We start from the raw sequence: 13,512 nt of genomic DNA, 5'->3' as shown, positions 1-13,512 counted from the left end.
CTTATGATGAAAGTGGCCACCCCCAGGACCACAACGTGAAACATGATCATGTTAAGACTAAGAATATAATTTTAAGATTAAGCCATACACATATTATCAAAACTATAACAGATTAAAAACGAATTTACGCTTTTATGTTTGGGTCTATAGGTAAGTGCAGAGTGAAGATTTTCCTCTATGGCTCTGGGTTAGTGTACAGAGTAGGCTAAGTAAGGGTAGCTGTAACTCAATCCAAGTAACTTAAGCAATTCACTAACAAAACACTTGTAACTTGTTACAGCTATTGAGAGTTGAGACATCAATTAAGCATGACTGATACAAATGAAGATTTTCAAATAAAATACGTTTTATTAAACAATGACAGACAACAAAAAATGTTTGCTTGTGTGAGTGTGTGTGAACAAGAAAAACAAAAACCAAGGGCAGGTGATCCATGAAACAGACAGGACTGCTGATGGCCATAACAATCCTAGATGTCCAGCATTGTTCACACAAGCTGCTTCACTCAAGACAACAAAACATAATGAAAAGTTAGTATATCCCAAAAAATGTAATTAAGATTAAGATTAAGGCCCCGTTTACACGATGGGAAAACGCAGATATTTCCCTGCGTTTTGGCCTGTCATTTACACGAAAACGCCGTTTTTATCCAAGAAAACGATTATTTCTAAAAACTCCGGCCAAAGTGGAGATTTCTGAAAACGCCGGTTATGTGTTGCCGTGTCAACTGGGAGAAACGGAGTTTTAGGTTCTCAAACGTCACATTATGCGCCAGAAAATGCTTACGTCATGTGAGCGCCCTATGTTTAGAGTTTGTTTGGCTACTATTTGATCATGGATGCTGTTAAGGTGGTACTCATTTTTACTTTTGTGCAAACGGTTTTGGCCTGTTTGCATTTGCTTCGCTGTCTGTCCGCACAAACGAATCTCGTGCCATGTCTGTTGTTTTGAAAGGAACTGGAAGTCGCTCGTGCTATTCGTTGTTGTCGATTTTGAGGATTCTGATTGGCTTGCATGGCTTTACCCTTCTCCCTACACTGCCGCCCATAGGTTTGGCATAATTATGATGTTGCTCGACGGCGTATTTATGCGGGCTGATGTAAACGACAACTTTTTTGAAAACGATGTTGTGTGCACGATGTTATTTTTGAAAACGGAGGGGGAGAAATATTCGTTTCTCTAAATACCCGGCTATGTGTAAATGTGGCCTCAAATTAATTAAGTCGCTATAAAGGTGGCAGCGATTCATTACCGAGCTCTTACTGTCACAGCTGACGAAGTCGCGCTAGCTAGCTAGCAGGCAGTGCTTGAAAATTGGTTGAAACAACCAACATAAAATATAAATAATTACGCCGTGCATATAAAAATGAAGACCAGTATAAGCATCGCAAAGGGCCTCTGATACAATATAGACAGTTAACAATTCAAAAGAGGTCGATATTTCAGCAATTTACCTCTGGAACAACTCGACGCGCAGCAATGTAAGTGAATGGTGTCCAACGACCAAATGACAGTGTTTGGAACTAATCCGATCTTCATATCCAGGAAGTAGGCGGTTAAAAGCGCCGCCATTTTTTACAACGGAGGTCTATGGGAGTGTCGCAACTCTTTCTCTCTATGGCTCTGGTGTTGGTAAGCGCGCGATAGACGAATGAACGAATCCCACTACAATGAAAGCTTGACTTGTTTAATATTAATTAGGTAACGTGACCCTCATACCAAAAAAACGTCTGACGATCTCATTAGCTCAACCTTCGCCATAGTAGTGGAATTAGTTAATTCGCGAGTCATCTCAATGGGTCAAACAAGTGGATTAGCGATTAGCGGTGGCACACGAAGCCACGCGAAAAGGTGGGTAAACTAGTTAACGAATCAGCAAGACTAAAGTCATATCATATGCAAAATAGCAAATCAGTTTATTGCAACCACACACTAAAATTCACTTAGAACTAGCCACAAAAACTACTAAAGTAAAAACTCTTGAATCGTATCAAACTGTAGTGTGTAGCCTGTTATTATAACTACATATGCTTATATAAGTGTGACTTTTCTGAGCTCAGCCTGAGGCGAGCAGAAGTCAAATTGAGTAAATTACAACACAATGTCCTCATTACAGGGTACCTCTTTGACACTGTGGTTGTACCATTTACCGTGGTATTTACATGACACTCCAAGCAAGGTACTGGGAGAATACCATGGTACATGTACAAAAGGATGGTTTTACTATGGTCCTTTTTGTAGTGTTTCTGGTTTGAGATAGTTAATGAATGACCCCTTTGAGCAGGATTTGAACATTCAACCTGTCAATTACCAGCCCAAGCACAACTTTTGTTGTACAGTAAGGTTCTAAAGACTGTACAATCCAATATTTGACTCTATTTTTACCATGAAATACATCATAAATGTGTTGTCATATTTTCCCTTGCTGAGTCAATCTCCTAAATTTCATGTCCAGGCTCAAATTTCCCCAAACCCTGATGGTTTACTTTTTTATTTTATGTGTTGACGTAGGCCTCTATAACATAAGTTAAATACATATAATTGTTAATGGTTATGACAATCCAGTGTGAGGAATATTTGTAATTGACATGAAAATAGTGTCTTGGGCTGAAATATGAAATGGAGTTGTTCTTCAACTTGTGAGATTCTCCCATAATTATTGAACCTTTTTGAGTTGTTTTATTATGGATGTAATGTTTTGGAAAGCAAATGCATTTGGGTCAGAAAAAGACTATGTAAATGAACCTTTGTATTCTTTCACTTCCTTCATCCCGACAGACTTCCTTGTCTCTGTGTGTGTACTCAGGGTGGGACATGCTTGATAACAAAATCATTAGATTTCCCTGTGTCAACGTTGATCAATAGTTCACAAAGGCCATTTGAGATCAATATGACTGAACCATCTGTCCAAACAGAAATTTCAATACCTCTGGCTTTGCTTTTCTCCAGTATTTCTATGTAGAGTCATCCAAAACCAGTTATTCTTGCCGTTTAAATTCTCTCTGAATTAAACACGGAAACAGAGCCACACATGAACTTGGCAAACACACCTACTGTACTGTTTAAACAGAACCTCTCTTATCTTGTCTTCTGTGTGTGGAGCAATCTGAAACAACTGGTTATTATTACTGTTTAGTTTTTTCTTCTTACTGCAATTAGAGAACATAATGATAAGTCATGTTTACATACAGTAGAATCTCATGATGATATTTTATGTGACACATTCTTCACTGCCATCTAGAGGTGTGTTCTCATAACCGCACAGTGGACAATAATCTGCATTTTCACGATTCCTTCAGGACGTGAAATCATTTGGTGTGTAATCAGCAGCAACATTAGTAAGTATTATCAATTGATAAGTATATTAATTAATTCTGGGGAGTTTTATGGTGTTGGTTTGTTTCTCTCAAATTAAATAAGTTTGATAAGATCAACATTCATTAACAAGAAGATGCTTAAAAATATGAAAAGTAAGTTGCTAGCATCCTCATGTAAGCGAACTTTAGCTCGTTATGAACTTCTGGCAATTTTCTTGACATTTTGTAAGTAATAAAGTTATGAGGACTGCAAAAATATAGCAATACTTCCTTAAATTGCAACAATAGCTGAACAGGAATGACTTAACTAAGTGTAGATGAAGTTGTTTTTGACTTGTATTTTGTCTTTGTATTTCCCCCACCACATTTATTTTACACACAGTGATTACTCATTTCTGTGTATCCACAAGCAGTTTATTCAGTGAGTTTAAGTCCATTTAACACAACAATTTTCATGTTTAATGGCTGCTACATGAATAAAGCATAGTGATGATGTTTTGAGTTTTTCATGATATGGAATACATTATTTATAGGCAGTATAAAAGTGATAGGATGCAATACTGATAAATGCTTCTGCAACCTTTAGACGCAACAGATAAACAGATCAGAGATATACAGGCTATATCCGGATCGACTGCATGAAAGAGATAAAAAAATGTCTTTGGAAAACTCTAGGCCATTTTTGATGGTCGATACTTTAAAACCGTGTTGATGAATGGCGTTTTAATGAAGCTGCACCTTTGTTACAGTCAATCCAAAAGAGTTGAGATGATATTATACACAGCACTGATTATCAAATGGCTGTAAACCAATGAATAAATGCACAGCTGCATAAAGAAATGCATTTTCCCTCTCTTATATCTGTACGTTTACTTGATCTGTTGCATTTGCTCGGATCCACTGCAATTTACGGCCAAGTAAAAGAGCGGTTGCCGGCTATTGAAACTGTAAAACATTCACTAATAGACAAGCCTATGCATGTCTGCCTTCAATTAATAATTCAGTCCTTGTTGGATAGTTTGTACACTACATACAAGCGATGTAAAGAAAAGCTTCAACAGTCATACATTCCATTGTAAATTGTATATACGTTTTAAAGGCATAACATACCAGAGGTTAATAGTTGCATAGCCTGAAATGTGTCGCATGGTTTGAGATATGCAGTGTTGCGAACATCGCCATAACAGTTCATAACCTTACTGAATATTGTTCTGCCTGACGCAGTTAAATCACAGTAAAAGTACAAATAACACATGATATTTTCTCGTATACAGAAGGAGTGTTCATATATGAATGTAAACCATACATTTCATGGTCCAATTGGAATCCACTATGTGAGAGAAACGAAGTAACATTCTTTTACAGACGATTTGACTTCAAGTGCAACATTTAAGAAGGTCCATAAAGGTGAAAATTTGGTCGTACTTGTAGAAAAAGGACCAGGTTTTTGCTCTGTAGATGTGGCGATTGCTCTTTATAGCAGTCAAGAACATACAGCCCGTTTTTGCTCTCCTAGATTGCCAGTTAATGAAAATGATTCCTTGTACCAAGAGCTCCAATGCTTTGTTTTCATTATTGCTGTAAATGTGTATTACTGGAGTTATTTTAGAATTGTTCCGTCTGTCGTTGTAAGCATACAGTGTCGTGGGCCGATACATGTTCCAATAAATGATTCCTGAGTAACAGGACAAGTCGAATATTGAGGATTTTTCAATAGGCTCTCAAGTCTCACGTTTTGATGTGGTTTACACTACCAGTCAAAAGTTTTGGACCGGTAAGATTTTTAATGTTTTTAAAAGAAGTCTCTTTTCTTTTCTCACCAAGGCTGCATTTATTTGATTAAATAATATTGTGCTGTACAAGATTGTATTGCAAATAAATGCTGTTCTTTTGAACTTTCTATTCATCAAAGAATCCTGAAATAAAAATGTAAATAACTGTTTTCAAAATGTTTCTCGAGCATCAAATCATCATATTAGAATGATCACATAGAAAACGGCTGCTTTAAATTGTAATAATATTACTGTTTTTTTGTGTTTTTAATCAAATAAATGCAGCCTTGGAGAGCAGAAGAAACTTCTTTTAAAATCATAAAAAGTCTTCTGACTGGTAGTGGATCTAGCTAAAGAGATCGATCATAACGAAGTCTCCACACATGAGCTGTTCCTATGGAAGGATCGGTGATTGGGACAGCTCTCATTACAGTGGACGATGAGCACCGGGAAGTACAGCGCATCCTGGTAGGCCGGTGGGTCTTCCTCATCAGCGTTGATCCGTCCGGACAGGCATCGCGTGTTCTCGCTGGGACTCTCGGGTTCGTCCAGACTCCCGCTCCCGCTTCTCCAGAAGCAGCTTCGGCGAGAACCGTACAGTCTTCCCAAGGAGAAGCGGCTCCCGCTGAAGGGGATGCGAGGACTGCCGTTGCAGATGCTGAGGGCGCTTCGGGAAAACACGGATGAGTTGCTGATGGCGCGGTGGCAGCGTTCACAGTTCTGCCTGACGCCTCCTGAGCGTTGTGCCAGGTCCATCAGACCCGCCTCGGAGTAGCTCGGCACCAGCTGCTGGTTGGAGCGAATGTGCCACTCCAGTTCGGTGCTGTCGATGGTGTTGACTCTCGGGATGCGTCTACAGTAGGGTCTCTCGTCGCAGGGCGTCACAGGTATGTAGTCAGCACCAAAGAGCTTTTCAACACGGTAATGGACGTAAGCCGTGCGATACTCTGCCAGAACCCGTAACGGCCAGGATACGGTAAGAAAGGCCGTTGTCCAGAAGACCCAGTTGGAGACGTACCAGGGATGGTGGTCTGGGTTGGAGAAGGCAATCATGTACTCTTTGAAGTCTACGTTTTTCAGGTGCATCCCTTCCCGGGCCTCCATGTAATCATCCAATCCTTCATTGTCGGTGAAGAACCGTGCCCGTTGGGTCAAATAGGAGTTTTCGGACTCCACATTGGCGAAGCTAAAGCACTTAGTGAACCTCAGTTTGGTGATGGCTGACTTTTCCAGACCCGCTAGCTGCTTGGAGACATCCTTGACCCCACAGTGGGCGTAGTCGAACTCTGCCTCGGCTACATGGGTGTTGACCCTCTCGTGATACACCTGCGTGGTGGTGTACGCGTCTCCGTTGCGGTACCGCGTGACTTGCCGTGTCCGCCGCACGTAGTGGTAGCTGATGGCCTTCCACCAGATGCAAGGCTTGGCCTGCTGCATCCTCTGGACTCTTTCGTAAATTCCCTCCACGTGCACCTTGTACTGAAGCTCATTTTTGGCATGGCAGTGCCAGCACTCCACCAGGTAAACGACGTAAAGCATGATGAGGAAGGCCAGTGGGATGTAGATGTAGCCGTCTGAGCAGGGACTGTCATGATACATCATGGACTTCCCTTTGTAGGCACTGTCAAAGGTCAACCGGGTGACCTTGGTGACGTGGCACCACACCATGGCTCCCATGCAGCCGTACATGAGCATAGACAGCAGCAGGCATTTCCAGAACACCTCTCTGCACATGGACTTGCTCAGTGACTGTTTCACGGGCCTCTGCTGCTCGTCAAACACAAAAGAGAACAACGGAGAGTTAGAGTTAGAAAGGACATGGAAACGGTGAGTACAGTGATTTATGCAAATACCATGTCATGCATGTTTGAAAGCAAGATGTGAAAATGCAGAATTGTATTCCTTTATTGGCTAATATTCATGCAGTGTGTGTGTGTGTGTGAGAGAGAGAAAGAGAGTACATTTGATATCTCTTTGGATCTTTTTTTTATCTCTGTGAACAATTATTTTAAACAATATTTACTGTGCATTTACATTTACATTTATCCAAAGCGACTTGCATTGCATTTCAAGGTACACATTTACATTCTTATCAGTTCTTACTTTCCCTGGGAATCGAACCCATGACCTACTGTTTAAGCAGGACTGTAATATTTACTAAAATAATACAAGAATTCCATAAAAGAAAATGCTTAAACATTTGCTTTTTCTTAAATTTAAATAAATTTATTAACTTTTGTATTTGTGTGTATGTGGGCCTCCCTATTTAACAATCTAAATTAGGTGAAATTAAACGAACACTTAATTTCAACAACATTTGCTACAATATTTATTTCAAAATTCACTAAAATACATTGAAAATGTATTAATAGAGAAAGCTGTTTGGAGATTTTGAACTTGATGTAACCTTACTGAAAAAAACCCAAGCTGGTTTGCTGATCTGAAACAATAAATTATCTCCCAATGCTGTTTGTTTTTATTTATTTTTTTATCAGCTTACCAACCAGGAAATCATCGGCTGGTTTAGTTTGCACTACTAATTATTGGCCTGGCCAATATATTGGTTTATCACTATCAATGGTTGAATATGTGATCAATAAATATTGTTCATGTCTGCATGTATCATACTGGGTGTCATTTGTTATGTAGAATCATGCTTCCGTGGATTGTAACCTCTATTGCTTACAATAACAAAACCTGTTCGGCCGTTTGTTATTTGATAAAGCCACTCACTGCTCATGCGTTCTCACTGCAGTGATGTCTATTGTTGCATGCTTCCATGTTGTGCACATCGATGCTCATGTTTACACAGCGGGATATTTAGTTTTTGTCTCGGTTATCACGCGCTATTCACGCATCGTCATGACTGCTAAATGAAAACCGCGTGAGATATTGAGTACCTCCTCTCTCGTCGCGTCCGTGTCGTCCTCGAACACAGTGTTGGTGCTGCTCTCACTGGCTGTCGCAGCAGATGCTGGAGGAGACATGGCTGGAACAATGACCACCTCAAACTCTCCCCAGACTCTTCAGCATCCACTGGTTACAAACGCACCCCAATGCAACCCAACCTGCGCTTTCAAACCCGCCTGTCCAATCCGTCATGCATTTTGAAATCGAATTTCATCGCTTACTTCCGTTTGCAACAACCTGCGATTTGATTAGGCAATTTATGCATCTTTCACATGACAAAGATCAGCAGTATGTTTAGATATGCTTAAATGGTCGTATGACAATACAGATAAGCACATGCATTGAAAACCTGACTGATACAGATTCACAGAGCGTCTGATTAGCCGCCATACCTCCTGTACGATAACGCGCGCGCGAGACGCGTTTCTGACGCCATTTAAGAAAGAATGTGGTTTGTGCCGCTCAAATTGGTTCCTTTGGCGAGGATTTGCAATTCCAAATTGGGAATGTTAAGAGCTGGATATTGTCGTTCCCGCAGGGAGAGGTTGAGGGGTGGGGAGGATGAGGATGATGATGATGGTGGTGGTGGTGCTCGTGAAGCTCCTGACAGCAGATGTCGACAACCGAGCGCATTGAAATTCACACGCTTCTAGAGAAATTCACACATGCTAAGAGTACAAATATATATTTTTTATAAATGAATGCACGTTAATTTACTCAATCTTTATTGCACTTTCACCAATATTTTAATTTAATTGTTGATGAATAAATTGAATAGTCATTCAACTTCTCCAATTATTCATCAATAATTAAATTAAAATACTGGTGAAAGTTCAATAAAGATTGTTGTAAATTACATTAAACTGACTTAATAATTTGTTGAATCTTGTACAACTTGTATAAAAAGTTGAAAATTGCTTAACTTATTTAGTTAACGCAATGTAAAGTTTTTTGTCATTAGTATGTCATAACTTATTGATCATATAATTTTTTACGGTGAAAATGGTGTAAGTTATTGTTACAATAAAATCATGCCATTTATTGTTATAAAAGTGTTACATTGAAAGTCTTTTTTCATGATTACAATAATTGTGTTGGTGTTAATCGTGATAAAATGTATATCTGGAATGCAATGTCGTTTTGGATAAAGGTGTCTGTGAACATAAAATGATTGACAGCTGTCATTCTGACCCATTTCAGATTCAGCACCGAGGACAGCGACTAGCAGAAAATTGAAAATAAAGTCATAAAACAGATGCAATGAAAATAAGGGTTGTCATTCAACCTAACATCATCTTTTAAGCTTCACAGGAAAATAGAAAGTCATACAGGTTTGGAACAACTTGAGGGTGAGTAAATTTTCATTTTCAGTATTTTCATTTGTGGCTCAACTATTCCTTTAGTGACTAGTACTAGTGACTTCAGATTTTGAATAGACATATTCGTTTATCGGATGGTCAGTTGTTATAATGTTCAGTGGATTACAGTTTTCCTTACTTATAGTGTGCATACTTACATTGCATTTTAGTGTCCATATAAATACCATAAATATGAGGTGCATGCACTGTGAATGGTTATTGAAAGGCTACTAGCTGGTAATTCATACAGCTATATGTAATTCAACATCCAACAGCTATATGCAATTTACCAAATGTCCACCAGATAGCGCTATAGTCTTTCCCTTTTTTATTTCAATGTCAACGTCTGCACATTTTGTTGCTTGTTTAAGTGTGTGCCATTAATATTTTACTCAAACTGTTTTGGGTGCTTTATTTATTATTTCATAGAAAATATTGTCAAGAAATTTGCATGGTGTCATACAGTTCAGCAATATGTCTATTATATATTGTTAGACCTGGATAAATTTGCTTTGTCAAAATTAATTTTACTTTCCATGTATAAAATACATTTGGACATGAACAAACATTTTTTTAGCATAATAAATGGTTATCACTGGCAGCTTCATGTAATGGAAGCTTTCTAAATTTATTATGACATGACAAATGTGGTTTGTTAGAATAAAGTATATGTATTCTCCCCTTTATTATCCTCAGATGTCACGTTTTCACAGCCGGGCTATAATCCGTGTTGTTTTTATGAGTATCTAAAGACTGGACTTCACAAATAGCATGCAAGAAGAAGAAAGTTGCTGAAACAGGCCAAATAAATATGTTTACAGGGAGGTTTTGTTTAACACTGGTTAACCATGAAAGTGGCATCTGATGTTCTGTGAATCTCTGCGACAGTGTGATGTCTTCAGAATCAGAGAGAGAGGAAATCCACAGGAAAGAGCTTGAGCAGATGTGAGAATCAAAGCTCCTTGATTTCTACCCAGTAATGAAGGATTTTGATGTTTCAGCTAAAGAAGATTTTACTTATTTTATCATTATTGCACATTAACGAGCCTTTAAAGGTAAGGTTCGGAGTAAAATCAATCTAGGGTCCTTTGCACCATGACCTCGAGCCAAACACCCCCCAGAAGCCTTTTTTCCCTTGGCTCATGCTACCGCTAAACCCGGACGTCGATGTCACTTCAGTGATTTGAGAAAAGCCCGTAAAAGTCCTGGCAGAAAGCGATGCATAAGGATGTAGTGTAACGACGCCCAGTTCCAGGAATGCACTAATATTGTGTTGGTAGTACCAGTTTATAACAATTATTAGTTAACACTAAGTTGTCAACACTTCGGGAAAAATAATAATTCGTCGTTACACTACATCCTTATGCATCGCTTTCTGCCAGGACTTTTACCTGCTTTTCCCAAATCACTGAAGTGACGTCAACGTGCGGGTTAGCGGTAGCATTAGCCGTCAGGCAAGTGTTATTTACATAAACTCCTGATGTACTTACAAACTTTCCAATGCCTCGTTTTATGAGTACAGAACCTATTTGTACTACTGTAGAAGTTTGGTACCATTCTGGGTATTATTAGTGCGGTAATTTACCAGATATCAAGCATAGCGTTAGTTCTGGCAGGTCACGTTAGTCAAGCTCGCATCAGCTGACCCTCAGCTGATCCACATCTACCTATAGGAATACGACACCTATCACCGTATACATATATAAGCTCCTTCAGTATTATCAGCAGCTATCGCGTTTCTCAGGAGCAAATTACCCTCCTCCATCCCCAGCTCCTCCTCTCACCCAGTCAGGATTTGACATTCTGATTCCCCTTGAATCAGAATAATTATTGAATAATGTTGTACTTTAAATCTTGAATTAAATATATTTGCAAATTTTCATGTTGGTTCTGTTCTGTTTACCCCAAGGGGGATTATTGCTGCTCTCCCTGCTCTTATCCATGCTAGGCTGCATGGATGCGCAGGGAGTTCTCGCCCAGAACGGAACCATTCCGCCAATCCAAACTGTATGCTAATTGTCAATCATATTTGACGGTAGTGGTCCTGACAGAAACAGCCTTGGATCCATTAGCGCCTGCACTAAGACATCCGGCTGATATCTCTAAATAAGCTCTAACTTTAATAATGTTAGACCAAGGGAAAAAAGGCTTCTGGGGGGTGTTTGGCTCGAGGTCGAGGTGCAAAGGACCCTAGGTTGAAATTACTCCGAACCATCTCTTTAAGTGGCTCTGTGTGTTTCGTTCAAATAATGATGTTGTCTTAATTTCTATTTAAGGTACAGTAAAGTTGCCTGATGTGATTTGATCACAATTGGAACATGCATCAAAATATAACTCGAATTTGCTTATGTGTGACAAAATGTGTAAATTTTCAATCAAATGTTTTTGCAGCAAATTACCTAAATTAACAGACATTTTATTTTTGGGATTTAAAAATGCTGCATTTTTTTGGGGATTATAACTATGACAAAATATATGAACAAAGACATGTACTGTACGTTGACTATAATCATCACTCTTAAAAATAAAGGTTCTTTACTGGAATCAATGGTTCCATGAAGAACCTTCAACATTCATGGAACCTTTGAATCACACAAAAGGTTCTTTATAGTGGAAAAAGGTTCTTTAGATTATTAAAATGTCCTGAACATTATAAAACAGCTCTTTTAAGAACTGATCACTGAATGGTCTTCGGGGAACCAAAAATGGTTCTTCCATGGCATCGCTGCGAAAAAACCCTTAATAGTGTACATGTGTGATGCAGTTTGGGCACCACTGACCCTTGCCAAGTCCAGATTTGAAGCAGTGCTTGAGGCTGATACACACAAGTGAGCAGGATTACCAGCAGCCTCAAAAGACCTTTATTTGCTCTCGGACATAGTTTTAATGCTTGTTTTCTGGGCTTCAGTCTGTATTTTTGGCTCAACATCATGGAGTTGATGAAGTGAAATTCTTCTCTTTTACCAGCAGATGTTTTCTTCAGCTGGATCATGTCAGTGCAGGGCGTAAAGTTATCACTCGTAAAAATCGGTGTTGTCTAGTGTATAAAAACGTTGTCAATCACCAGTAGGCCGGTAACATTTTTATGAATTCTAACAATGCAGTGTTGTGAGAACAAACATGAACAACACTCGGGACATCATCTCAAGAGTTCAAGCCATGGTCATTTAAATATTCAAGCGCAAGAAGACGTGAAACAATAACTCAATTCGTTACTCGTGCAAAGTGTGGAAATTTTGTGTGTGCATCCGAAGTGCGCACAGAAAGCCGCGTCTCAGACAGCGCGCGGATACTGAATCGAGCTTGGTTTCACCTTTTCTTGTGTTTGAATGGACAAATTCACAAAAAATATGTACAAAAATGCCCGTCTCTGCGAATATCCTAATAAACATGGTCAATTATGGCTTAAAATAACGTAAGATGGAGAGAAAGATGCGTATCGTACTGGATCCGTGCATTAGTTCTTAAAGTGACAGTAGCCTAATGTTAGGGGTTAACAGTTTAGGACCCATGGACCAGATGTTTGAAAAGAAGACCCGGAGTCAGAATTATAAAAAATTGAAGAAAAGTTTTACTGAAGATAGTTTGCAGTTTCATCAGCAGAAGTCAGCTTCAAGACTCACACAGGAGTTCGTAGGCCGCCCCCCTTACAGTTACAAAGATCACAGCAGTTATACCATTTCCAAGGTCTAAGCTACGTCATTGCTTACAGGCTGAATGATTCTTATTGGCCAAGAAATTGATAAACATAGTAATTTTCCACACATATACAGATAGACAGAAGCATATCTCCATAGATTATGCTGCTGACACTCGGACCCTGAAGTTAGGCGCGTCATGACCTTCCAGGTCGCAAATTTGGGTTGCTGGGTGCCAGCATGTCTCGAACAACAACTCAGTCAATCTCCAACAATGCCAGTGGTTCCTTAACCTGTAAGCAAGAAGACTAACACACACACCCGGCACACATCTTTTCCAAGGTTGGATTTGGCCAGGCTCTAACTATAAACAGGAGTCTCGTCTCAAAACATCAAGATAATGCGTTCTTTCTCTCAGGATAGGACACTTTATTCTAAATGGAAACTATAGGCTTTAACTGACAAATGGTACCTTAAACTATAGACTTCAATGACCCCTATGTGTTTTAACACGTTT

General features: G+C 39.3%; 1 protein-coding gene across 2 annotated transcripts; it reads right to left on the bottom strand.

Moving 5' to 3' along the window:
• Positions 1-3,714: 3,714 nt before the first annotated feature.
• tmem151bb (transmembrane protein 151Bb) lies at positions 3,715-8,575 on the bottom strand. Of its 2 annotated transcripts, XM_084393256.1 has the most exons (3): positions 8,392-8,569; positions 7,990-8,236; positions 3,721-6,856 (listed from the first exon to the last, which is right to left on the bottom strand). In XM_084393256.1, exons 2-3 carry the CDS (start codon positions 8,074-8,076, stop codon positions 5,453-5,455), a joined length of 1,491 nt encoding a protein of 496 aa, XP_084249382.1. In that variant the 5' UTR covers positions 8,077-8,236; positions 8,392-8,569; the 3' UTR covers positions 3,721-5,452. The 2 variants fall into 2 exon arrangements, with proteins under 2 accessions (XP_084249381.1, XP_084249382.1); XM_084393255.1 differs by having other exon boundaries at positions 3,715-6,856; positions 7,990-8,575.
• Between the last annotated feature and the right edge of the window lie 4,937 nt (positions 8,576-13,512).

The sequence above is a fragment of the Rutilus rutilus genome (assembly GCF_951802725.1).
Source record: "Rutilus rutilus genome assembly, chromosome: 21".
Classification (NCBI taxonomy): Eukaryota; Metazoa; Chordata; class Actinopteri; order Cypriniformes; family Leuciscidae; genus Rutilus; species Rutilus rutilus.
Note: the sequence above shows the minus strand (reverse complement) of the source record. Positions and strands in the feature narration are given on the sequence as shown.

Bases quoted from the DNA above. Each gene is read 5' to 3' on its own strand.
- tmem151bb (XM_084393255.1), bottom strand. From the start codon at position 8,076: ATGTCTCCTCCAGCATCTGCTGCGACAGCCAGTGAGAGCAGCACCAAC. The intron at 6,857-7,989 runs GTACTCAATATC...TTTGACGAGCAG, and splicing joins CGGACGCGACGAGAGAGGAG to CAGAGGCCCGTGAAACAGTC.